The following is a 27036-nucleotide window of genomic DNA, read 5'->3' on the forward strand; positions in this document are numbered from 1 at the left end:
ACCAGCCGAGTTTCTTGAGGTTATGGCAATGGTGGGTACGATAAGGTGTTCCTGTTATGAATTTGGCTATGTGGTGGTAGGTGGTAGAAAGGTTGTTGAGCCCACGTTTATTCAGGAAGGAAAATACCGGGGAGGCATATAGTAACGTGGAAAGAAGATGCGTACGGGCAATGGTTAATTTTGCATGAGGAGTAAGAAAGTTCCTGATTCTGTACAGAATAACATAGAATGAACATGAAATGAACATAAAATAGACATGAAGTAAAATGAAATGGACATAAAATGACTATGGATACCTATATATCCTTAAAAATGATAAAATGTTGGACATAATCCTATTGAAACTTGTTAAAACTCACATATATATATATATATATATATATATATATATATATATATATCATTTATTGAGACATAATTGGCTATTAAGACATAATTAAAAATGCTTTGATACTAATGGAATCATTGATACCAGGATATCTGGTGGCATCAGTAAAAATCTGCCACCTACTCTCCTTCATAGCCAACAGAGCTTTGGTATTCCCTCCATAAGGTGAAATACCCACCGTATCAATGGTAGCAAATTTAAAGTTATGTGTATCTCTCCACTATGATGTATATGCCGATATAAAGCATTCTTTTTGTCCTTGGTTCTAATACAATATTGATCATAAATACGTCGTTTGAACTGTCTCTCAGTCTTCCCTATGTAGAATGCTGTGCATTCTACACAGGTAGCCAAGTATACCACAAACTTAGTATTGCAATTTCCACCCCTACAATGTAAATACGTCTTGTTTAAATTGTCCAACTTGCAACCCACAGCCTCATTAATAAAATGGCATTGGTTACAAGCTCCGCATTTTTTAGTTCGTGAGGTTCCCCTGTTCTTATTGATACTGTTGGAGTCCAATAACTTCTTGATGTTAAATCCTGTTTTGTAAACAATCTTAGGATGTATACCTAATATCTTTGTTATATCATCATCCCTTATAACCAGATTCCAATGTTCTCTGATAATAACTTCAATATTGTATACTACTGGTGAATACATTAATACACAAACCATATGACTTACTTCATCCTTCAAGTTATCTACTTGTGATGTGGCCACACTACCTAAATTCCCTAATAAGGGCACATACTTTTTACCCCACTCACTAATGGCATACTTGACTACATCATTCAAAAGGGTTTCAGGGTACCCCCTAACTTCAAACATTGACTTAATAAAATCCAATTCTTTTAACATAATTCCTCTAGTAGATGACATACGGGCAGCCCTGATACACTGCCCTTTAAAAATATTTTTGAACACATGTGGAGGATGATTACTACTATACTCCAAGTAATCATTGGAGAAGGTCTCCTTCCTATGTATACAGGATATAAATCCATCATCCCCATGACTAATATATGTGTCCAAAAATGCTATTCCACTAGCATTAATAGAATGAGTGAATTTAAGAAAATCAGTTGTGTTGTTGATATAACTGATAAGTTCAGAAACCATTTCTACAGGCCCTTTCCATACACAAAGAGGTCATCCAAAAATCTTGTATAATAAACTATATACTGAAAAAATTCTGATTTAAACAAATATTCAGATTCCCATTCAAGCATAACTAGGTTGGCGAATATGGGAGCACAAGATGCTCCCATAGCCACACCCCTAGTTTGCCTAAAAAACTCGTTTTCAAAATGGATATAATTGTGATCTAATACTAACCCCATCATGTCTGTAATGAGGCAAATTTTATCGCAATCCAAACTGGGGTATTTCCTTAAACTGCTGCTGAAATACTGTAATCCCAAATCCCTGGGAATACACGAGAATAAATCAGCAACATTGATCGTAATAAAAATAAGGTTACTACGCCATATTTGGGATGTCAACTGCCCTAAGAACATCCAAGAGTCTTTTATAAGGTGTGGAATGTTGTTATACACAGGCTTAACCCATTTATCAATAGCAACACACAACGGGAAGGTTTTGGATTTGCTCCCTGAAATTATGGATCTGAAGGGAGGGTGTGTTAAGTTTTTATGTACTTTGGGAATTCCAACAATCGTGGCTAGAACTGGGAATTCCACCTTTACAAATTGATGGATCTCAGTGTTAATCCTATTATCTAACAAGTATTCTTCTAATGCCAAATCAATTCGCTTATACCCAATGTTAATTTCATTGAGATATTGCATCATAATTTCCAGATTGATACAGGATATTATAAATTTCATTAATATAATCCATTTTATTGAATAACACAATCCCTCCCCCTTTGTCCGGTTTCATTAACCTTACCTCATTATTATTCACAAAATTATGTAAACAATTACGTTCATCTACTGTTAAATTGGCCTGTATGCCGATTTTTATACCTTTGTCAGTCCTGTATGTTTTGTTGAACCTATAAATATCATTACAAACCATTTTTGCAAAGTTCGCCACCATTGTGTTACTTTGGGGTATATACGTGCTCTTCTTATTAAGACCTTTAGGGACCAAGTTAATACTACCAGCATTATTTTGTTTAAACTGAATGGCTAAATTTAGCCTACTGCAATATAATTTCACTTCTAAAATGGTGTCCACTAAATTGAAACCTACTGTAGGAATAAATTTCATGCCTTTCGAAAACACCCTAAAGAATTCATCAGATATGCCAAGATTAGTATAATTGAACACATTAAATCCTTTTTTGGTGTATAAAATATTGTTTCCATTACTACCCAATGTTTCACTTATACCAATTGTAACATCTTGACAATTATCTGTGCCCCCTAGTTCATTGCCCAAATTAGTGGCATAATCTGTACAAATACCGTATGGTCTTTTGTCTGAAATTATGGTTGTGGTGTCAAAAATACACACATCATTCTTCAGCCTATTTATCTCATTCTCCTGTTCCTTGATGCATATATATTTTTTGGTGGGGGATAAAACCTGCCCCCTTGAAAATTTAAATTTCTATTTCTATATTAATTTCTAAAATTCCTATCATCTTCCTCTATCTGATGATTCTTGGGCCAAATATATTCCCTATAATTAGCATATTGTTCAACATCACGAACAATTTTTCCATTTTTCCTTTCATATATATTTGCTGCTTTGCGATCGGCTGATGTAAACTGCTTATCATACAAATCTTTCCACTGACTGTGAATATATCATTGTTAATAATTTCAAAATTTAATTTGTCCACTTCCTGTACCAATCGAGACAGTTTTTCATCATTTTTCTTAACCAACAATCTAATATAACTAAATCCCAAACAGTCAAACAAATTGTTAAACTCCACTTTAGTGTCATGATTCAAATCCAGCCCCATCGGTACTTTGAAGAATCTAATACCTTTGGGAACAATCTGTAATGCAATACATTTACTAAAATAAACATTTTCAATCTTTAAATTTTTAATAGCTGTTAATTTTTTACCCATGGTATATATATCCTTGATAGTAGCTTTGGTAGCACTTGTATACTGTTCATTAGTATGGTCAACATCATAATTATCATACTTGTCAAAGTCATAGTCATCGTTCAAAAATCGGTCCAAATAACCATTACCATTTGGTTTGTCCATTCCATTAGTCTTAAGCTTTTTTGATATATTATTATGACTTCCTTTGTTAATATTAGGACTAGAGTATTTAGTTAATAATTCAGTACCTTTCATATTATCTCCTGGCATTCTGGCAATAGCTGAATAAGTTTTGACAGGCAGCGGATGCTTAGGACGGGCCCCTGTCCGCGCTGCCTCGTCATGCACATGAAAAAGGCTGAAATCAAAAGTAAAATAATCCGTTGATGGATTGCTAATGTTTAACTCCTTGTTGCGACTAAAAAAGCGTTCATGTGGTGATGGAATACCGTCGTCTACACAATTGCCTTGCCCGTTCGGTATTTCAGTCTGAGTACTTGCATCCACACAAGCAGCAACCACATCTTTACCAACACTAGGGACCTCCCCACCGGATATCATTGATTGTTGCTTGTCCCTAGTATTCGCTTTACCATTCAAATTTGAGGCTGAAAAGGTTCGCCCCACCAGTTCAAGTAACCGAGTCACTTCCTCTTTTAGTGCTGTAATCTCCAAACGAATATTAGCTATTTCCGCCCTGTCCGATGAAGTCTGAGGATCCTCGTTGTTATTTTCCATACCAGACACGACCACTACTCCCACCAATAGCAACACCGTAAATGAAAAGAACAGTCTGATTAGAAATTGATACAATGACACCTCGGCTTGGACGGTGAAAATCGATTTAATGCCAAAAAACAAACACAAATTAATCCACAAAAGACAGGTTAAGCGCTTTCATCTGACTAGCAGACTTCATCAGAACAAAGATAATTAATGCTAAGTTCTTTAAATACCAAAATTGGCGCCAAAACTGCATCACACAAAAAATATTTGAAGATCATAATCCAGCATGTTTTCCCATTTCTGAAATAGGTTCCCCTTGTGTATCGAGCAGAGTACTTCCTTAACAGCAGTTAAAACCAGTCTGATTGACTGGATGACTGATTGCCAGTTTCATCTGGGGAGTTTGGGGAAAATCTACTTGACACAAGTCGTTGTTGGTATCTCACCAGTATTTGTGATGTTGCTGTGCTTCGCAATGCTATTTGCCTTTTACCTTGAACCTATGCACCCATTTACTGCTCAATCATCAAAAGTTCATAGGGTGACCAAAAACTAATAAAGCTTTAACAGACTGGATATATAGTCCTTACTATGTTCTGTTTTAAGTAACATGTATACATGCAGCAGGACTTCTGAGATATAACCTGTGCATTTTGTAAATGGGTCTCATCTCTCCTTAATTGCCCAGTGATGACCAGTTTTTGCAGGCTGACCTGAAATTAGCAAGACTGGCTTTTAGAGCTTAGACTTTTAGCCCTTAGCATGTCCCATTCTAAATATTATTTTCACAACAAACATGAGCTGTCAGTTGTAACATGCACTCATTGTAACAGGAATTCTGTCTCTCTTCACCATTAAATGATCTTAAGCAAGTTAGAGGGTGACTTGAAACTAGTAAGGCTTTCAAAGTCTGGATGTATAGCTCTTATTTTTTCATTACATACATTATTTGCACAGCAAATGGAACTTTTGATTTATATTGTGCTTTATGCACACATTGTATTATAATCTCTTTATTGCCCAGTGATCAATAGTTCAGAGAGAGGGTAACCTGAAACTAGTAAGGCTTAGCCTTGATATACTGCCCTTGTCTTCTTCTTGTCTAAGTAGTATCAGTACAGTGAATTTTTTTAAATATCTTTATGGAATTATTACTTGTGACATAGACTTGTATTCATATAGTGGTAATCAAACCATATTAACAAGTGCACATTAACAAATGCTGTACATCGCATATATTATTTTATCATATAATAAAAGCAACATTGCGTAAGTTCAATTTCTGCCTTTTCATATACCTCATTCCTCATGCAAAACATTTTTCTTCATGTGTTGTTCCCACAATTTCCATTTTTTCTATGTAATTTACTCCTAAGATCCCACTTCTTGTTGATTTATCTTTGTTACAGTATAACTACTTCAAGTATAGTTGGTTTAGATTTTGAGTTCCACTTTCTAGTAACTGATTTTTTGGCAGCCAGCACAACCACTACGATTAAACTTAACACGGTATTACTATGTCTAGGCAATTCAGATCCGTTATTCCAGTTCAAAAAAATAAATTCCTTAGTTATGCTCATTTGCACACCCAGTATTCCTGACAGAATACTCTAGAGAATTTTCAGTCTGCCAGCTCATTGCACTCCAAGAACATATGCTCGCAGGTGCAACTTTCTTCCCCATTACACCTCCAGCATTTGCCATCTCTCTGAGGAAAAATCTGTGAGGTCGTCTTGGGGTAAAAAAGTATCTGTGCAAACACTTCCAGGCAAAAATCATAAACCTTCTAGATTTTGTTGCATGTTTGGGAGACATACATATGTCCTGGCATTGTTTCTTTATGAATTGCATATCTACTCTCTCTTCCTTATCTTTTCTGATGTATTCTGATTTGATTTCTGTAGTTACTGGACAATATTTCATATACCTTACTAATGATCCATTTTTAAGAGCAGCTTCTGTTCTAGATTCAGTTAAAAACTCAATCAGTGCAAGTCTTTCATTAAAGATTCCCCCATCCCTTTCTCTTTGGCTTTGTTCTGATGCCAGTCCCTGATAGGGAAGACTGTCACTAGCCTACAGTCCAAATGTCTTCTTGGTCTTTCCATTCTATTACTTTTCCCTCTCTAATCATTTGTTCCCAGTACATTGGTTCCTTTGCCACTTTCCTCCAGTAAGTGCCAGCCCCCACTTGCCACCCCTAATTGCAGTCACCCTTATCGGCAGAATCTCTTTTCTCCATTTCCATGTTGGCTTAGTTCATCCATATGTGTGATTGAAAGCGCTTAACCAAGTTTTGTATGCAATATTGGAATAAATTATGGCATTTTTTTAGAGCGGCTTCTGGTGGATCTGTATATATCAGCGTACTTGAACAGTTTTCAGCATTTCATTGTAGGTGCATGCTGGTTACTGGAGTTTAATCCATACTCCTAAATATTTCATTCTGTCATATCCCTGTCAGTATTGGTATTGCTGAACCAATTCGTGTGTGGGTACTTGATTTATAGCTACAGACTTAATTTTATATACTGAAAACATATGAAAAATAAAACAAACTGTATCAAAATGTTCCACAACACCGAGATGTCCTTCTCTGGGTTCCATAGGTGCAGAATAATATCTGAGATTAAAGACGATTTTTCTTGAATTCCATACCAGTTATATCCTTGAATTTCTGTTTCCCTTATTTCCTTAGTTGATGGATCTAAATATAACACAAGTAAGAAAGGAGAAAGAGGACACCCCTGGCTGGTTCCCCTGTTCAGACACAATTTATCAGAAAGTAACCCTCCCAGTTTGATTTTTTTTAATCCAATCCCTCATATATCCTTCTAATTAACTTCTAATTATTGGATCAGGAAATGCAAATGTGTCCATTGCCTTACTGATAAAATTCCAGTTCACTCTGCCGAATGCTTTCTCTGCATCAAGACCCAACGATAACAGCAGTGTTTTCTTACATTCTGCTTCCGTTTGGATCATTATTGTTCTATTAATATTGTCAAAAATTTGCCTCCCCTCAAAAAAATTGGTCCATATCTTTCAATTTTGACCTCATTTGCCATTCTTTTAATCATTATAGATGATTAAAATTGAAATGGAACTATATGTAGCTGAATCTGATGGATCTTTACTGCCTTTAGGTATAAGTATTACGCCACCACAGGTTTTCTCCAGTATCTTCATGCCTTCCCTCCTTTTAAAATACTGCTAAACAAAACCTTCAGATCTTTTATCACTTTCTTCCTTCCTAGCTTGCAAACCTCCACCAAAATACCATCTGTTCCTGGAGAAAGTCTTGCAGAATGGTAGCACATCGCCATTTTTATTTCATTGCCTACTATCCAACTGTTAATATTGGCATATTGAAGTATTCCATAAATATCTGCTTTTTCTTGATTTCCCCCAACTCTCTGTTTTATACATATTTTCATAACATTTTCAAATTATCTGTAATTCCAGAACTGGATCTCTGGTTATTTTTCTTGTTCTAGGCTCTCAATGTTTGGCAACAACCCTTTCTACTTTCTGTTGCCTAAGTTGTGCCGAAGGTTTTTCTGCTTTGGAGTTATTGTCAAAAAACAGTTTAACAGCTGTCTTTTTAAACTCATTCATATTATCCAGGTACTCTTTTTTTTCTCTTTAACCCTTTGCAGTTGTGCCTTTTCTTATTCTATGAGATTCACTTTATTTTGTAATACTTTAACCTTTGTCTGCCCCTCTAAATAATTCTTATTGCTTCTTAACCATAGCTCTTTTTCTTTTATTTCCAGCCTATTTTTAAACCCCACTTTCATTTTATCCCACTCACTAGCTAATACATTCCATCTTCCCTAATAACTCTTAGATAATCCCCACTACCTGTTACTCAAATTCCTCTCTTTTTAACAGGTATCTGGGGAAGTTCCAGTGTCTTATCTTTACTTCACTGCCCTGCATTTTTAATTTAGTAATTAGCGGAGTACGATCTAAAATAGTTATTGAATGTGTCAGAGTTCTCTGTTTTAAATGCAGGTTTTCCAGTGAAATATAATTTCTGTCTAGTCTAGCCTAGTTATTGTACCGTGGGGAATAATATGTAAATTCTCTGAGTTTCTAGTACTAAATTCATATCTTTCATACCAATTGTTTTCATAAATTTCTTCAGAAATCTACCCTCCTTTTGTTATATTTTCCCTTCTATGCCCCTTCAGATAGATCGTCGTCGTTACAAATCAAATTCCAGTCCCCACCTAAAAGCAGTATTCTTTGCTGAAAGCTAATTATTTCTCCAAAACTTTTCTAAGCTCCATAATAACAGATCTGATTATGTCATTTTCATTTGTTCCCCAATGAATAGGTCTCTGATCTGGCCTCGAATCCAACTTGGCCGCTCTCTTTTAGATTCTTGGATCTGCCTCTTGAGTTTCTCAAATTTACCCATAGTGCCCTTACTGCTAAATTACTTCACATCTTGTTTGTTGCTCTGAAGATTTGGTTGGGATTGCGTTCTCTCAAGCTCTAGGGTGCCTTATTAAGGTGGTGTGAGTAAAAAATAGAATGTTTTTTTCTCTTTCTTCAGTTTTCAACCTATATCTATATAACCAAGATTAAAAATAGAGCAGGCAAACCAAATACTGACGCTGGAAATAGTAAGCAGTCCCACATAAAATCAGTTTGGTATGAACACGAAACACAAGCTCCAATAATCCAAAGGAAAAAGCTTTTATTCACAACGAAAAATAGCCGCAGGTTAGCGCTTTCACCGATATGGCTTCTTCAGACCTATCAGTTAGTTGTTACACAAACAGTTTAAATACATTATTTGGGCGGGAAAAGCATTTAATTATTTAAAATTAAAAGATATATAATGCATCATAGTAATTTGATATAATCATGTACAGAACTTTTACTTTTAAAAGTGCTGAACTTATTATTAATATTAATAATAAGTTCAGCACTTTTAAAAGTAAAAGTTCTGTACATTTCTTTCCTTAAAAAGTATTTGAATACTTTAGTGTACTTTTTGATAGTAGCTGTTAGTTTTTTTTCTCTGTTTCTCTACATTTGCATAGTTGTTGGTATGGCTAACAAGCCTACCAGGTTTAAGAAGTGTACTTCCTGTGGGCGTAAGATACCCAATTCTGATGCCCACAGGGAGTGAGCATATTGCTTACATTTACAGGTGCGTTGTGAGATGTCCACTGGTTTCAATTTGAGGGTAATAAGTAACAGAAAGTTGGTCCTGAAGAGTCTTTTGCCAGCTTGTTCTCTTTTCTACTACTGCTTCTACTTCTGGGGTTAAACCCCCTTCATAATAAGCCAAGGTCATTGGAGTCCAGAGAGCATAGAAAGTACTCCTACGCTGTCTCATGGGTCTGCTACAAGTTCGGAGCAAACTGAACAAGTCAGAAAAAGTGATCTGACAGTTTCTCCAGGCAAGTCCCCTCGGATCCAGAGTCCTTAATTTTCTCCACAGCTGGTGTCTCCTAGAGTTATGTCTTCATTTTTGCAAGAGACTCCCAGAAGCCATCTTGACCTCCCTCCACCTCCTCAGTCAGGTCCTTCCGAAGTATTTCTAAGGCAGATGTTGACAGGATGATGATATTCCTTAGAGCACAAATCCAGATTGGGGGTATTGCCATCTTTATCTCCCATCAGTTCAGTGAGCCTTCAGCCACCTTCACACTGCTTAGTGACTCCTCCTTCAATCTGACCCATAGTTTCAGAGCCATCAGATCTGAGAGCACTGAGAGTTGAAGTGTTATATCTGAAGATGCTACCTTCCTCCACTCAGATGGTTCCCCTGACTCGTTCTGCGCTGATCCCCCATTGAGCAGAATGAGTCTCGGAGCTGAAGTGTCGGCATTGGATTCAGGAGTTAACTTCAACTCCAAGGTTTTCGGAACCATCGTTTCTTCTTGGAGCCTCAGCGCTGGACAGTTAGTGTCTGACTCCCTTCTCAGAGGGGAGATTCAGGGAGGTGGAGACCCAATGGATCCAAGAGTTTCAGCTCTGGTGAGGTTGGTTTCTACTTCTCCTCATCCCTCTCCCTTCGAGGTAGTGGAGAGGATGTTCTCCGATCTTAGGACATCTTTGACCCTCACTTCCTCGGATCCTATCCCTATTCCTCCATCAGATTTAAGCTTTAAGCCTCATCATCTTTTTCCACAAGGACAGTCAACAAATAAGAGCTTCCAGGCAATTCCTATTCAAGGAACTTCCCGCTTCTTCTATCACTCCAAAGCATCCCACTAAAGAGGTTCCTTGGAAGAGATTGTGTAAGAGGAGGCACTTCAATTTCCCCAGTGAATCTTTGACTGAAGACACTGATTTTGATGTGGGGAAGGGTCCCCAAGGTCCAGTCCAGAGGATGTCTCCTTCGGAGACATTTTAGCAATCTTATGCCAAAAAGGTGGTTGCTCCTCCCAAAGCCCTTCCCAAGAGGAGTTGGTGTTCCTGGAAGCCTTCAGGTCTGGCCCAATAACATCTTGGGTTAACACTCCCCCCACCAGCAGATGACCTTATAGACCTCATCTCCTGCCAGGCTTGGAAGGAACCTATTCCCCATCAACCTTGGAGCCCCTATAAAGACAGGCAGTTTTGGAGTAAGGGAATCACTTTAGATGCTATGGTTGTTGTGGCAGCCACCTAAAAGGAACTAGCCAGAGTTTCACTGCACATCCTCCTAATGGGGAGTCTAGGACACTGGACAAATATGGAAAGTGCATTTATGCTTCAGTGACCTTTGTCTTATGATTGCTTAACTACCTGGCACACTTCACTAGATTGTAGAGGAACTTGATAAAGGAACTCTCCGAGTCTACCCTTGTGTCCATGTCAATAGAGGAAGAGAAAACGTATTCCTCCCAACTGGCCACCCTATAATTTGTATCTAATGCAATCATGAGGTTAATTTCTCATGCAGCTGAAGATTCCTCACTGCCTGCTGGTTCAGGCATACCCATGAAAAAACATGCCTGGTTGAGATTGTATGATTTTTGTGGAGCCCTTTAAATCCTTATTCATCAATGCTCCCTTTGATGGATATCTCTGTTTGGGCCCACAGTTAAAGAAGCACTTACCTGCAGTAAACAAGATACCCCACAAAGATCTTTTTCCAGGAATCAACTTGGTGGTAAGAAAATGTGGTTCTGAAAATCTCGGACACTTTCAAGGCTCACATGGGGAGTTTTCTCCCAGAAGGAGAGGGCGGCATAATAATGGAAGACAATGGGGGGGGGTTTGCAGAACCAAGGGCCCCAAGATTCTTTCTTGGACGGGCTCTTTCAGCTCTCCTGAAAGATGTCCTGACTATTCTTCTCTGGATGCAGTTGGGGGTGTACTTATCCTTGCACCTAAACACTTGAACAGCCATCTCAAAAGATTCTTGGGCACAAAGGATCATATCCAGAGGGTATTTTATTCCCTTTTCACAAAGTCCTTCACGAAAGAGAAATCTCCCCAATGTTCCACCCACTCAGAGGGAAATGGTAGCTCCAGAAATTCAAAAGCTGCTAGAAAAAAGTCATCCAAAAGGTTCCACCAGACCAGTCAGGATTCGGAATTGACTCAAGGTTCTTTTTAGTGACAAAGACAACAGGGGATCTGAGACCTATTCTGAATCTCAGTCATCTAAGTCAATTTGTGCAGAAATCCAAATTATTGATGGTCACTGTTCAGACCATTGTGTCCCTTCTACAGAAGGACAACTGCATGTGTTGTGTAGATCTTCAAGATGTATACTATCACATCAAAATAAACAGGTGCTCTTGAAGATGTCTCCACTTTTGGCTGGCAGCCAGTCATTGCCCATTCAGAGCTGTGCCCTTTGGTCTCACCACAGCCCCAGGGTGCTCACCAAATGCATGGCAGTGGTTGCCGCTCATTTCAGACTGCTTGGATTCAGAGTGTTTCCTTATTTAGATGACTGGCTCCCTTCCACACCAACCATGCATCTTCTGCAGAAGGCCAGTGCTTACTTACTCCAGTGTTCATCCCTATGTATCACAGTCATTCTGTCCAGGTTCTATCTCCAAACATTTCAAGTCTTGGAGTTTTTAGGAGCTTGCCTGGACACTGTCAATCACTTCACATTTTTACCCTAAAGCAGAGTTCATACTAAGATTGCATGTCAGACAGATTCTAGAGCATCCCTATCCTCCAGCAAGATTGGTTCTTCAAGCCTTAGGTTCTATGGCTGTCCTGATTACTCTGTTACCTACAGCACACCTTCACTTGAGAGTCCTGTAATGGACCCTCGCAGTGCAATGGTCAATGCTTCGACACTCTGAAGCATCCTATAAAAATTTTGTGAGCCTGCAAAGACTCCCTATTTTAGTGGATATAGTACAAGATTTGTCAGGGATGTCATTTTATCCTTTCTTCCTCAAAGATTCTGTTGACTATGGATGCCTTCCAGTTGGGGTGGGGGTGGGGGGGTATTTCTTAGGACTGGCAGTTCATGGCACATTGTCCCCAGAAGAGACCAATTTGCATATCATTGTTTTAGAGATGAGAGTGGTCGTATTAGCGTTGCAGGCCTTTTAAAACTCTCTCCCTCTAGGAACAGTTGCTGTCCGGATAGACAGCATGTCAGTGGTTTGGTACATCAGTAGGCAAGGGAGAACCTGATATTACTCCCTTTGCTGAGGAGCAGTGTGAGTATGGCAGTGGGTGACCTCTTCCAACTGCTTTCTTGTAGCAACTCACATACCTCAGAAATGCAACATTTCAGCCGACAAGCTCAGCAGGTTCTTCCTGTTGCTGCATGAGTGGTCCCTCAGTCGTGCAGTGACGGAAATGATTTTTCGTCCATGGAGTTAACCTTGCTGCGACCTTTTTGCCTTCCCCTTCAACAAATACAGCAGGTTCTTTGCCCTAATTTCCCCTCAAGGGGAGTTGCTGAGAGATGCTGTAGTCCACGCTTAACCCTCCGGTCTCCTGTAGGCTTATTCTCCTGTCCTTAATATCCAAATTTCTCCAGAAAGTTCAGTGGTTGAAGAGCAAGGCAATCCTCATTGTCCCTTTCTGGGCTTAGCAAGTGTGGTTCCCATTCCTGTGGTCTCATTTCGTATGTCCACTTTAGACACTGGACCTCAGTCCAGATGTACTATCACATCCATCGGGAATGATTCATCCAGACATTCAAGGCCTCAAATTGACCGCATGGTTTCTCTACCATGAAAGCTCAGCTCGCAGCCATTTCTGATTTTCACATAGAGAATAATACTTTCCCGCTAGCCTTTCCTAAAATATGTAAGGCATTCCTTAAGTGTAGACTGCTGCTTAGACCTCCAGTAAAGGATCATATGTCACCTTGGGATCTTAATGTTCTGTTAGAAACTTAATTCACTCTTCTTTTGAGCCTTCAGCCAAGTCGCATCTAAAATTTCTCTCTTGAAAAACAGTTTTTCTGGTCTCCTATTATGTCTACAAGGTGAATTTGTGAACTCCAAGCACTCTCTTCAAAGCTACCTTATTTAATTTTTCACAAAGGCAGAGTGACTTTATGTACAAATCCGTCCTTTTGCCAAAAGTTGTCTGAGAGTCAAATATAAATCAAGTAATAATTTTGCCAGTCTTCTTTCCAAAATGTGACAGTAAGGGAAAATACATTCTCCACCTTTTAGATGTACATAGACAACTTCATTTTTATCTCCATAGAGCAAAAGACTTTAGAAAAAATTATCAAATGTTTGTTTCCTTTGCCAAAAACAAGTTGGGAAAAGCAGTATCCAAAGTGACCTTAGCCAGATGGATAACAGATTGTATTTCCTTTGTCTGTTCCCTGAAAGAATTGTTCTTATCTAAACCTCCAAGACCTCATTCAACTAGGTCCATGGCTACATCATCTGCTTTTTGGCCAGAGCTTCCATTGATATTTGTGCCATGGCTGCTTGGTCCAAATCTCGTACTTTATTGCTGTTTACAAATTGGATATCATTTCCAGGAACAGGGCTGCTTTTGGCTCTGTGGTTCTCTGGAATATTTTTCCATGAGAGCCACCCAAGATTATCATAGCTGGGGGGACTGTCTCATTCATTGAGGAACAAATGAAAATGACAACAGATGTTAGTTATGTACTCACCATAACTGTGTCCATTTTCATTCTTCTGCAGCTTCCCACCCTCCTTCCCACTATCCTTACTCTTTGGGAGTGAGATGATGAGGTGCATTAGAACCACTGTTTCCAGTATGAGCCCCTACTCTATATCCATACTGTTTCTAATTATTATTTTGGTTACTTAAGCTTGAAGGCATACTTAGTTAGTGGCAGCAAACTTGATCTGAGGTAAGTTAGCAATAAGGGGTATTATGGGTAAAGGGAGGAGCTCAACAGTCTGATCCGAAAATCTAAAGAAAACAGCCAAGTCAGATCTGAGGCTGGATCCAAGACCCATTTATTGAGGAAGAGTGAAAATAGGCAACACAGGTGCATAGGTGCATAATTATTTATTTATTTTTCATTTATTTACCAGGATAAGTCTGACTGGGTGGAAGCCCATTTTCAGCGGAGGCCCGGGAAGAAAAGCTCCACAAAAAAAGTCACACTGTACATTTTATAAAGTAATTACAAAAGCATTTAAGACCAGCATAAGAATTGTACATCTGAGTATATGATAAGCAGTTTACAGAGGTAAAAAGACTGTTATTTGAAATTTTTTTTGACAAGAGTAGACCTTAGTGTTAGCATAGGTGTGGCCAGAATGTATAACGATGGTTAAGGAACATATTGGTTGATGTTTCATTAGTCTAAAATAGATAGTAGGTGCTGTTAGCTCTGTTGTGCTGGGTTAATAAGGTGGGGGATATGTGGGAGATTGAAAGATTGGGATGGGAGGCTGTGAGGTGCCTGTTATCACAAGGGGGAAGGATATAGAGGGAATTATGTGCTGTTAGCCTGGGCTGGTACAGGAGCAGAGCCATTCGCTGGTGAGGTGGTCTTTGAGCAGTTTTTTGAATTGGTGCAGGTTGATGGTATTAATGATGTGTTGGGGAAGTGAGTTCCAAAGTTTGGAAATGTGTGGTGGGAGTAAAGGGCGTCACCAGTTTTGTTGTTGCTTTTTTGATACATGGAGAGTTTTGTCTGAGGATCAGAGCTGGCTTGGGTTGGTGTAGGGTTTGGAGTATTTGTTGTAGAGCTGGGGTTCTATTTGCTTAGTATACTAATTGGGAGAAAATTAGTTGGGTGTAGCTTAATTGTTGAGGGAGTTCTAACCAGTTAATTTGATGTAGAGCAGAGCAGTGGTGAGATCTACATGGCGAGCTTGTGGCAAACTTGACTGTTTTGTTGTAACATGACTCAAGTTTAGCAAGGTCACTTTTGTTAAGGTTGGTAAAGATTGAAGCAGCGTAAAGAAGAGCGGATTGGAGGCGAGTCCTAGAGAAGCTTAGTTTAGATTGGTTTGTTAGGAAAGGTTTGATTCTGTAGAGAGAGCCTAGTTTGATGTGTTTTTTATAGTTTTGGCTAGGTGTAGGTCAAATTTTAATTTGCTGTCAATTATAACACCTAGCAGTTTGGTTTGTGAGGTGGGGGTTATAGTAGTGTTGTTGGAGGAGTGAATATGAAAAGTGGGTTGGAGATTGGGTGTCTTGTTGGGGAGAAAGAGCATAAAGTTGGTCTTATTTGGGTTCAGTATAAGCTTAGCATTAGTTAGCCAAGCTTCTACTTCTAGGAAGCTTTGCTGTGTTGTGGTATGTAGTTGTGTTAGAGAGGGTGCAGAGTAAATGAGGGTCGCATCATCTGCATATTGGATGACTGAGGCGAGGGAGGTGGCTTTATGGAGTTGGCTTGTAAAAATGGTGAAGAGCAAGGGGCTTAGTATGGAGATTTGTGGAACTCCTATGCTGACGGGGAAGCATAGATGATAGCTCATGTTGCCGTCTAACTACTTGTTAACGTTTGGTTAGATAGCTATGGAACCAGGTTAGGGAAGAATGACTGAGGTTTAGTGCAGTCAGATCTGAAAGTAGTTTCTGGTGTAAAACTGTGTCAAAGGCCTTAGGTTTAGAAAGACGGATGATACAAATTTATTGTGATTTCTGTGTTGATTTGTTGTGTTGGTAAAGCTCAAGAGGGCAGTTGTGGTGATACGGTGAGGGCGGAACCCATGTTGTGTGTTGGATAGGAGATTGTTAGAGAGAAGGTAGTTTAAGAGCTGGGAGTGGATACATTTTTCGAGTATTTTTGATAGGGGTGATAGAATTGTGATGGGTCTGTAGTTTGTAAGTTCGGTCGAATTGCTGCCTTTGTGCAGGGGAGTAATATAGGAGACTTTCCAGAGTAGTGGGACGTAGTTTTCAGTGATAGACTAGTTTATGAGGAGGGCGATGGGGTAGGCTATGGCTTCGGAAACTGATTTAAAGATTTCTGATGGGAGGTTGTCTGCAGCTAGGCTGGTGGGCTTTAGCTTACTGAGTAGATTTTTGATGGTGTGAGTTGGGTTGGGGTTGAAGGAGAAGGTGTTAGTATCCTCACTGTTGGTTAGTGGGACAGTAGTAGTGGTGTTTTATAGTTAATGAGTGAGTGAATTGTATTTATGAAAAAGGAGATGAATTGTGTTGCAATACTGTCGTTTGCGGGAGGTGTATTGGTATTAGGGATGGAAGCATTTCCAGGTTGTATGAGTTTCTTTATGGTGGCCCAGAACGTTTTCGGGGTATTTATGTTTTTCTGCTGAGCGGTGGTGTAGTAGGTTTTTTGTCTGCCTTTATTTGGGATTTGGCTTTATTCCTAAGTTGCTTAAATAGTAGTAGGTTGTCATTGCTTTTGTTTGTTTGTCACTGTTCCCATGCTCCGTCTCTTTTTTTTTTTTTATTAGGTCTTTCGTGTTTTTTGTTAGCCAGGGGGTGTGTTGACTTTTTATGTTTGCTGTTCTGCAGGGGGCTACACTGTTTAGTACATTGAGGGAAGGTAGTGCTAAAGTATTGCACGGCATCATGTAGAGGTAGTGTTATGAGGGGGGACCAGTTGATTAGATGGAGGAGGGAGTGAAGGTCTGGGTGTTAAATTTCTTTTTGTTGTGGATTACCGTAAACACTACTTGTTTGGGGAGAGTGAGATTATTTCTGATTAGGTATGTCAGTAGGTAGTCACTTATGGTATTGGAGAGCCAACCTGTTAGTAGGGATGTGTTATGTTTGTGAGGGTAAAGTCTAGGATGGACTGTTTGTTAGAGCTTTTATCTATTCTTGTGGGGTTTTGTATGAGCTAGGAGAAGCCGTGTAGGTTTATAAAATTGGATGGATTGTTAGAATTATAGGTGGACCAGTCATTGTTGACATTGTCTATGATGATGGTCTCTTGGTGGAAGGTTGTTGATAACCAGTGAAGTATTTCCTCAACTGTTAGTGGTATCATCTGGAGGAATATAAATATCTATGATGAGCAGAGTTTTGTTTTTATTGATGTTTAGTTTGGAGAGGAGCAGTTCGGCATTATTAAATTTTGGTGGTGAGATGTTGATGGACTGTAGTTCTGGGATTTGTTTGAACATTATAGCTACACCGCCTCTGCATTTATTTTGATGATTGAGCCTGTATAGGTTATAGCCTGAGGAGAAGATTTCTTTGTTTTCAACATGCGGTTTTAGCCATGTTTCAGCCATAATGGTGATGTCAGGAGAATATAAATCTATTAGTGCGTGGAAGTTGTGGACTTTATTTAGAATACTCCTTAGATTTATATTTACGAGCAGGAGGGAATTCTCTTTGGGGTAGGGTGGTAAGATTGGGTTTTGTTAGTGGCTTGTGCTGATTGGTTCATTATTAAGTAGGGGGCCTGGGTTGGGGTGGATGTTGCCGCTTAGTTTTAGTTTTGATAGTATGTCAAATAAGGTTTTTCCTAAGTTTTGTAGCTAGTATGGGCTAAGAAGAGAACTATTTTTGGAGATGGTTTGGTGGCAATTTGACAGTAAGCAGAGAATGTCTGGGGTAAGTTAGTTGTGAGTGGGACTGAGTGTGTGTAGTTTGAGTGAGTTGCTGGGTGTGGAGGGGTTGAGGTTTGCAATGTAGGTGTGGATGTGTTTGAAGATGTGGGCTGAGGTGGGAGTTGTGTTGCTTTGCTGATTGGTTGGTGAAATTTGTAGGGTGTGGTGTAATGTAGTTAAATTTGGGAATAGTGGGGGTGGGTGGAATTTGGGGCAAGGGTAGGGGAGTGGAGTAAGCTGAGAGGGTGAATGGAGCGGGCAGAGACACTGGAAGTCCACGACTCACCAGAAAAACAGTCAGCCAGCCAGCCCTGGAATTTAGGGAGCTGCATGACAGATCCAGAGTTTCATGTAGGTTATTGGGCTCTGGTACTGTTAGTGGTAGTGTGCAGCTTTAGGTACACCAATTAATTAAAACTATATTTGAGCACTCTGCAGTTCTTTTAGGATGAGTATTTAGTAGTTGCATGCAAGTTAGAGGGGATAAATGCCCCAGGAACAAAGATTGGGCTGCTAGCATTTAATGTTCATGCAGAGATTTAGAGGGGAAACGTTACTGGAATAAAAGTTGGGCTGATAACCCGGGGGGGGGGGGTATATTTAGGTGTTAGTTCCCGGGTAGTGTGCATGTGACTATAGAACTACAGTAAAGGAGATGGAAAATGAGAGAGGTAATACATTGATAATAACCTACATTGCTTTTTCACAATTAAAGCAATTAGAAGCACTTCAGGTGACTGAGGGCTTCCTGTGAGGAGGACTCTTGGCAATTTGAGTCTAGGTAGTGAGTTCCTGGTTAGGGGAACCTCGCAAATGTGTTTTGCGCTAGGCAGCTGTGGAAGATAAAGGCAAAAAAGAGGGGGTTACAACATGCTCTGAGAAAGAAAATAGCAGGAAGATCAATGATTAAACTATGTAGGAGTCATTAGCACCTACTCATACTATTGCGACTAGTTATGGTGAGTACATAGCTTTAATTTTTAGGTGGAATATAAATACATGCCAGCATAGTAGTAATCCCTTGCCAGTATCCCCTAACTACCACAAGTCTGCCATTGTTGTCTTTTTTCCCCTCTATCAATACTGGAGCTCCTCTAGCAATTAATATAGGTAATGCTCTTTTCCTTTGCCTGTGGTATTCTGCAGAATATCCATTCTGAAATCCTTTTCTTTATCCAATTCCCCACTCTCTTATTTCCAAATGGTGTCTGGTAGCATTGCTGTTTGCACTGTATATTTATTAATAAAATTAAGTATTCTTTCATTTTTGTTTATATCTGTGAGACCATTCACATAACAAGGTAATATAGAAATTGTTGCCAGTATGCTAAGAAGTCATTACTTCCAACTATTATGTATGGCAGGTTTTTAAATGTCTTTTTCCAGCTTTTGTGATACATGCACACATTAAATGTTTGGCAGGTTAATCCTTTATACAGTTTTTATAATTAACGTTGGAACCAAATTAATATTTTACAACACTTTTACTTTTAACAAAAAACATAAAAAAAACCTCCAGAATACCTCATAATCTGACAACTTAATACAAATAAAATTGTGTACATCTTCAAATAATGAAGTTTAACCCTCTTAACAAGAACATTTGTCCCAAATAGACAAGTGCAAATACAGGCTTTAATTAGCCTAAGATTGAGGTTATCCACCTTGATGCATTTTATTGCCTGTGCTTTTACTTACACTAATTTGTGTTTTTTTATCTTTATCCCCCGATGTAAAAACAACTTGCATTCAGAAATCATTAATTTTTAGCCTTGAAGAAAGCAGTGCTGTGTTTTTATTGCCCAATTAGCTTGTCTCCATGAAAACTTTTCAAATTTATTATTAGATTAAGCCAGGGTTCTTAATCTCGGCATTCACCCATGCAAATGCAAGAAAAAAACATATGAGCTGTACACATGCTATGTTCTGCGTACTTTTACACTGCACCTCAACCTCAGTAACCCAAGATTACAGCCTGTTAATTTAAAACATGTTTTTGTCTAACTTTTCTTCTCTTTTTGCTCTGTAATGTCTACTTGTCTTAATAAAGAAAATAAGGAAGAAAGGGGAGAGAAAAAAGGCATAAGTTTAGTTTAGTAATTTATTACATACAAGAATAACTAAAAATACTTTACTATAAAATATGTAAGTTATAGTTTAAAAAGTTTCACAGAAGTACTATTTAGAACAGAAATTGTTTTAAAGTTAACTTTTTCTTTCTTCTTTCCCCTCCCCTCAGAGCACTTCCAGGCATTAATGACAAGAAGTGAGGCAAATGCTTTTCAGTTCCCACAAATTTAACAAAGACAACAAAAGTGCACTTTCCAGTTATTCTTTTACAGCCATGTTTTACAAATGCAGTCGATGCTTTGCAATCTCACATATATTTAATAATTTCCGTGTTGCTGGTTTTCTTCCTGGTTATCTCCCATCTCCCAACTTCAGATTCCAGTTGAAGTCCAAGGTACTCCTGATTTTCTGGTCAACTTCTGTGATTTACTCTGTCTGTCAAGCATTTTCCTTTGGAACAGTGGAAAATGTTTCACTGACAAAGTATCTCTGTGCTTTATTATCATAAGAGTGAGAAACAAGAATGCCCTTCTTTTTGATGTCACTTTTTGTCAGACAGACACTTGGATTTTCCGCTTAGTCTGTTATGCATAAAAAAATGACTTTGATCCTCCAGGAAAATGTTCTGAACACAGCTGGATATAGCACCCTGAATCCCTGAATCTAACATCTCTTATTTGACATTACTTGATTACTGGAATACATTTGTTTCTCTTCTGCCTGGTGTACAGTGACTAATCATTTCCACAAACACACTACTACTACAACGTTTAACACTTTCCCTTTTGCCACAGTTTTGTCAGGGCTAGCTCTTTCTGCTGATAGGTTTTCATCTTTACTAATAAAGGTCCTGTCTGTTTTCTCTTGGCCAGATTTGGAGCATACACACAGTATGCCCTTCCAAGTAATAGTTTCTGCTGTGGAATACCAGTCCAGTTGCATATTTGTGCCTTCATGAAATTAATACAATGAGTTCCTTCTAGTTTCTCTGGTACAGGAGAAAATCTCAGATTTTTCCCTATGTACTCTGTCCTCTAGAACCACATTTTTTAAAAGCATCTCTTCTTGAGCAGTCTTGTATTCAACCAGCCCTTTCTTCATTTTTGACCACAAATTTTTGCAGTTTTATCAGTTCATCTGAATATCTATTTATAGCTTCTTCCTTTTTTTTCCCCAGCCTTTTGTTATTTGTGCTGATATACTTCTTAATTATTTCATTTATTTTAATCAGCTCTGAGCACATTTAATTTATTTTTCCCTCTAAATTACTGGAAGCCATGTCTTGCCCAAAAGCCTGAACTACCTTTTGCTGAACAGCTGCAAGATTTTTCCCAGTCAGTGTTTTCTTAGTCTTTTCTAGTTGATTTTCTTTCAGGCTGTCATAGTTTCTTCTTTGTTGGCATCCAGGCAGTGTACTAGTCAGTTACTGAAACTGACAATATCACTGGCTATTGTTTTGCAGTTTCTGCTCTCACTTAGGGAGAGCTGAAGTTAAGCTGTTGAACAGTGGACAGTTATCTTCAGTGCATTGGAATCTTTGAAGTGTGGCATGCAAACAGAACCATCTGTGCTCGTGTATTTCTTTTCGTACAAACATTTCTGTTTCCATTCTTGTAATAATAAGGCCATGCTTTTTCTTATGTTTTGGGCAATTATTCATGTTGTTAGTTGCCGTTATAAGTTACCTTACAAAATTCATCTTGGCTCCTTAATGTAAAATGCTTCCATTATCTTTCTCTTGCAGGAGAAAGGTTTGCAGTCATTACAGACTTGAGTTAAGTGCTGCATTGAAGGAGGATGTAAGCAAAAGAGACACATAATCATCCACATCATGTTCCTTCCACTAATTATGTTAATCATGTCCTCCCCGCAGTCGAGTGGCATTCGAAAGACATGGTAGAATGGGCGTGCCTTCGTTGAAGGTTGGGCGTCGAGCTGGCACCCGTAAAAAAATCTACTGCCAATCATTAGCGGACCGGAGTTCCGCTGTGGCGACCCCTAACCGGGAAAAGCCGAAAGAACAACAACAACATTGTCATCAACAAGATGTGGTTGGTGTGGCAGTCTCAGTGACACAAGAACTGAGAAACAAATGCTGATTGGATATTTTAAAAATAAATCCTTATTGGATAATTTAAAAGTAAACTGTGGTCCCATCCCCTGGGACACTGGATAAACAAGCAGACTTTTAATAGAAAACGGGGAGGGACAGGAGAGTGCATTACTGAAGACAATTTTGGAGAGGACTGAGAGACACGGTGAAGGTGGAAAATGGGGTGGAAGAGCACTCCTATACAGCTTTGGCACTCTCTATACCCAATGGCTAGAGCTTCTAGTTTATACTTAAAAAAAATTGCACACCTACCTAAATGTAGGGGGTGACCTACTTCACCTAATCCCTAAGCTGGCCATAGGTAAGACCTACTAAGACGGTGTGTTTTCCATTTGAGGAAATGGCATGGGAGTAGAGAAGGAATGGCAAAGCATTGCCTGCTAACCTTTGTTAGGGTAGAGGTGTGTGGGTGTATACTGTGAGGCACAGCTACAATTACAAACTGTGGTGGCCCATGTAGCCATTGTCAAGGCTGGTAGCAGGGATGTGGCAGAAGGGAGTTGCATTATGCTCTAGGCACAAGTGGCTTTGTCACATCACCACTGGATGCTTCATGTCTTAACTTAATGTAGCACATCAAGAGGATGTTAAACTTGAGCAGCAAAAGCCTATATCAACATGAATGACATTGTACCAAGAGATCTCTCTCCTTTCTGCCTCCTCACAGTAAGTAGGAGTTGCTCATCCCCCTAGTGCAGTGGAGCTGGACATCAGTCTGAAGAGGTTGCACTGAACAAAGGGAACAGAGATCCAGGAATAACACTAGCCAGTAGTAGATGGTCCTCTCAGCATAGAGTCCCTTCAGAAACATAAATAAATAAATAAATAAAGGAATGATGCATAGCAGTGCAAATAAATAAATAAATAAAGGAATGATGCATAGCAGTGCTGTGGATCATTTTTCCCTTTTACTTTGGCCCAGACCTTCTGGGCTATGGGCATTGATTTTGTCTATTCTGGGCAGGACCACCACAGTATACTGTTGATTCAGGAGCTGTTTGTGTGATGGCTTGTTTAACACTGTTCTGATACCTGTATTCCTGTACACATGACATGCAGTAGTGGGATGCAGGTCTAAGACTGGTAGGGACATTTTACCCATTCTAAGATGCACCTAAACTTGCAATGCAGCTTTCTTTGTACAACTTACACATGTTAAAAAAGCTTTTCTCTCTTCAAAATATGATACCTTACTGGCTTGTTCCATTCCTTGTTTTTTTTCACTCACTGACTCAACTGCTGGTAAAATAGATACACAGTTGTACTCTCACCCAGCAATTATAGTGAATTGATAAAATAGTTGTGCGCTAAGCAAGCTGGGTCTGGAATACCTCACTAGGCTTTGCAGAGTAACATATTTCAGAAGGAAAGCACACAAGATGGGGACCAACAAAATGTGCTAATGCAGTTTTGTTAATGTTAACACAAAATGGTATTTTAATATGCACATTAAGCTTTTGTATGCAGTTGTAATCTCTTGCTGAATGTTGAAGATGTTACTTGACATGGTGGTATTGTAGTCATTAATTGAGTGTTTATTTAAATTTTGAACTTGCAGGGTGCATATTGTGTGACAGGGCCTATCCCTCAGATTGCCCAGAACATGGGCCTGTGACAATTATTCCAGACAGTCCCATTGAGAGTAGAGCTCGACTTTCCTTGCCAAAGGTACTCATTATTAAACATTCGGTAACAGGAGCCGAAACCGGTGAGTAGCATTTCTAAGTCACTGATTTAGCTGATCCTGCTTTATTAATTCAGAAAGCAAAGGTTGTAAATGGAATCATAAATGGCTGTGATGGCTACCTTTGTTTTCATTATTTTCTTTGTAGCCAGTTTGTTTGTAATTGTTTTATTATGTAATTGCTGTTGTGCTACTGGATGGCAAAACAAAAGGCAAGTTTAAGGCCACATTAGACAAACATCTACAAGTGCATAAGTTATGGTACATGTTGCTCTTAAAGCTGTGTTTTAAGCAGCTAACATAACTAGATAGAATTATGGCTTGCCAGCATTGCTGGATTTGCCACTCTGCTTGTACCTTTACTGAGGAGGTTGGTCTGACTTTTAAGAATGTCATTCCTCAATTGTTCCTTGCTAGTCAGACCAGAAAGAGAGGATGTATTAAAGCCTATTAACAAAAAAAGGACACTCTTTCAAGTGTGGGTGTCAAATTTGCTGTACTACAACACACATTCTTACTAGAGTGTGGTAAGCAGCAATGTCACTAGGGCAGGATGGTTTTGTCCCATCATGTAGCATTGCCAGCTGAAAAGAGATCTTTGCTTAAACATGTAATGCAGGTGCCATAGCACCTGTATAACATCTAACACAGGTGCAGTAGCACACTTCCCCTAGTTTATAGTGTTTTTTTAATTGTCTGGTAGTGTGTGTGTCTGTGTGACCAGTTATCTCGACTTCTTTTTAAGGATGGGAGGGTTGGAGCATGCAGTGGATTGAAGTAAATACTTCCTGTATTAACTGTCGTAATATCTTAGACTTTTCCAGCAGAACAGAGACAAATACACTCCCTCTCTGCCTTTTCTATAGGTAGCTTTCGGTCTGGCTTTCCTGAGTCACTTTATGTGCTTAGCAGTTTGCCATCTCAGTCTTGAGACTGCTTCAAGCTTGATAACAGAAGCATTTGGACTACAGACTACATGTTTAAATTCAAAGACGTACATTTTTATGTACATTTATAATTGCACTTATCTTACCATTTATCTCAGTTTTGTGTGTTTCTGGCTCTTTATCGGAAGATAAAGCTATTCATTTAAGGCATTTAGTCTGCATGGTTTTTGGTTTCTCTGCTGGGCTTGGGTGTTTTTCTGAATTTGGTTCCTTCCCACCCTTGCTACTCCGGTTTCGGTTTTATACTTGAAGACTGAGCTCCCTGCCCCTACTGTATGGCTGGCTGTAGAAGCTCTTCCTAATCTTATCCCTTCTGATTGTCTTACAAGTTACTGACCAAAACAAACTGGGAAGGCCCTCCCCTTAGACTGTGTATTTTGAAATTGCCTTGAAGTGTGCGTGATCCTCATTGCTGGCTTGTCTGCATTTGAATTACCTTGCAATTACTTGTAGCTAGTTGTCAGACTTGTTTCTGGTACCTTTTCACTTGTAGCTAACTAAAGTGAGTTTTTGCATGAAGAAGACTTGGTCTGCAATTCTAGTGGGAGTAGAAAGATAGTCTGATCAGTCCAATTTGGGAAACACACAAGGAGGCTTAAAATGACGTTTTCATCAGCCAGAGGGCTTTTTAAGGACTTGGTTGGGTGTTTAATCTGTACTTGAGAGCTACTGTTGCTCTGCTTTTACATTAAAAAGTTCCGGGATCATCTGTCTTGTTATACATGTTTACCTGGTCTCTGTGAGTTGGAAGGCACTCCAGGGAGCTTCAAGTGTAGTTGTGTATTAGCCAGAGAGCATGGGATTTTTCAGCTTTTTTTGTCTGCCATAACTTAGGCATGTTTTCACAGAGCTCTTCACCACTCAATGGTGGTTAGCAGTACCCTGTATACTAGCAAACCTGTAAAGCTAGCACTTAGGACTTTAGTCCTTAACATAGCAAGGCTTTCATGGAGCTAAGTTTTGGGCAGCTAGATAGTGCTGTATGGGTTTCACTTCATAAACGCGAATTGCTGAAATATCGAATTTCAGCAATTCATGTCCATGAAGCTGAAACCGCTAAATAACGAAAGTGCATAATCGCGAATAGGAATATGTCGAATTCGCACTTATGCATTTTTGTTATCGTACGGAAGTGTTTGGCTGGGATGGTGTCTGCACATTAAGGTAAGTGAGTGTTTTTGTTTTTGTAACTTGCACAAGTGGGTCAGGGTAGGGAGGTGGGGGTACGAGTGTGTGTGTTGGCTGTGTGAGATTTTTTTTTTTTTTTTTTTTAACTCTTTGTGCGATCTCGGAGTTAGTATATATAAGTAGGGGGGTTGCAGGGGGGCTTGCCCCAATGCATATGTCTAGTGTAGGTGTGCATCTGTGTGGTAGTGTGTTGTATTTCAGTGTTTCGTGGAGTGTTATGGTTTGTGTGCTGTGTACTGTATGCTGTGTTTTCGATGTTGTGATTTCGTGGTTGTGAGGTGTCAGTGTTTTAATGGTTTTGGCTTTATACTGTTGAAATGCTGAAATTTGATATTTCACCATTTTGGCAATATGAAGTGAAACTGCTGTATGACATTAACATCTAACCTTCACCCTAGACACGACTCAGGTGACCCCTGTAAAACCAAAGCCATAAACCATAATACCCCAACCCTAATACAGATTCTGACAATATGGATTTGCCATTTCCTAATGTCTTTGGCCAGCTTGGTAGATATGGGTATGCTGAGACAATGTAGCAATTGTCTAATGTACTCAGACTAACTTTTAATCCTTAAAGAAACTAATATAGTATATGAGATATGTACATACATACATAACGTCTTGGAGGCAAAAATCTTCCCCAGAAAGAAGGTTATCAAAAACAGACAGACTAAGAAAGATAGGTAATAAAATGGGGAAGAGACCAAGAATGTATTTGGACTGCAAGTTAGAGATTGCCTTCCTTATCAAGTATTTATATTAGAGTGTAGGCAAAGAGAAAGAGAGAGAGAGATCCTAAGCAAAAGACCAGTACTGGTAGAGTGTTTAGTAAAATTTAGAACAGACGTTGTTGTTTAAGGAACAATTAGTAGAATTTATAACATATTGTATGATCATTATAAGACTCAATTGCAGGAGGTTAGAAAGGATTGGGAAGAGAGATTGGATAAGCAATTCACAAAGAAAC

The 27036-nt window shown here is 39.1% G+C and overlaps 1 protein-coding gene across 4 annotated transcripts in view; it reads left to right on the forward strand.

Annotated features, from left to right (window-relative positions):
* Nucleotides 1-27036, forward strand: part of PRDM4 (PR/SET domain 4) — a 780070-nt gene that overhangs the window by 148131 nt on the left and 604903 nt on the right. For all 4 annotated transcript variants that reach the window (XM_044088574.1, XM_044088573.1, XM_044088575.1 and 1 more), the window contains one exon: nt 23806-23955. In XM_044088574.1, coding sequence (XP_043944509.1) covers nt 23806-23955 — 150 coding nt within the window. The remainder of the gene's footprint in view (nt 1-23805; nt 23956-27036) is intronic.

Source organism: Protopterus annectens, chromosome 11.part0 (genome assembly GCF_019279795.1).
Source record: "Protopterus annectens isolate FY-2018-M chromosome 11.part0, PAN1.0, whole genome shotgun sequence".
NCBI classification, from domain to species: domain Eukaryota; kingdom Metazoa; phylum Chordata; order Ceratodontiformes; family Protopteridae; genus Protopterus; species Protopterus annectens.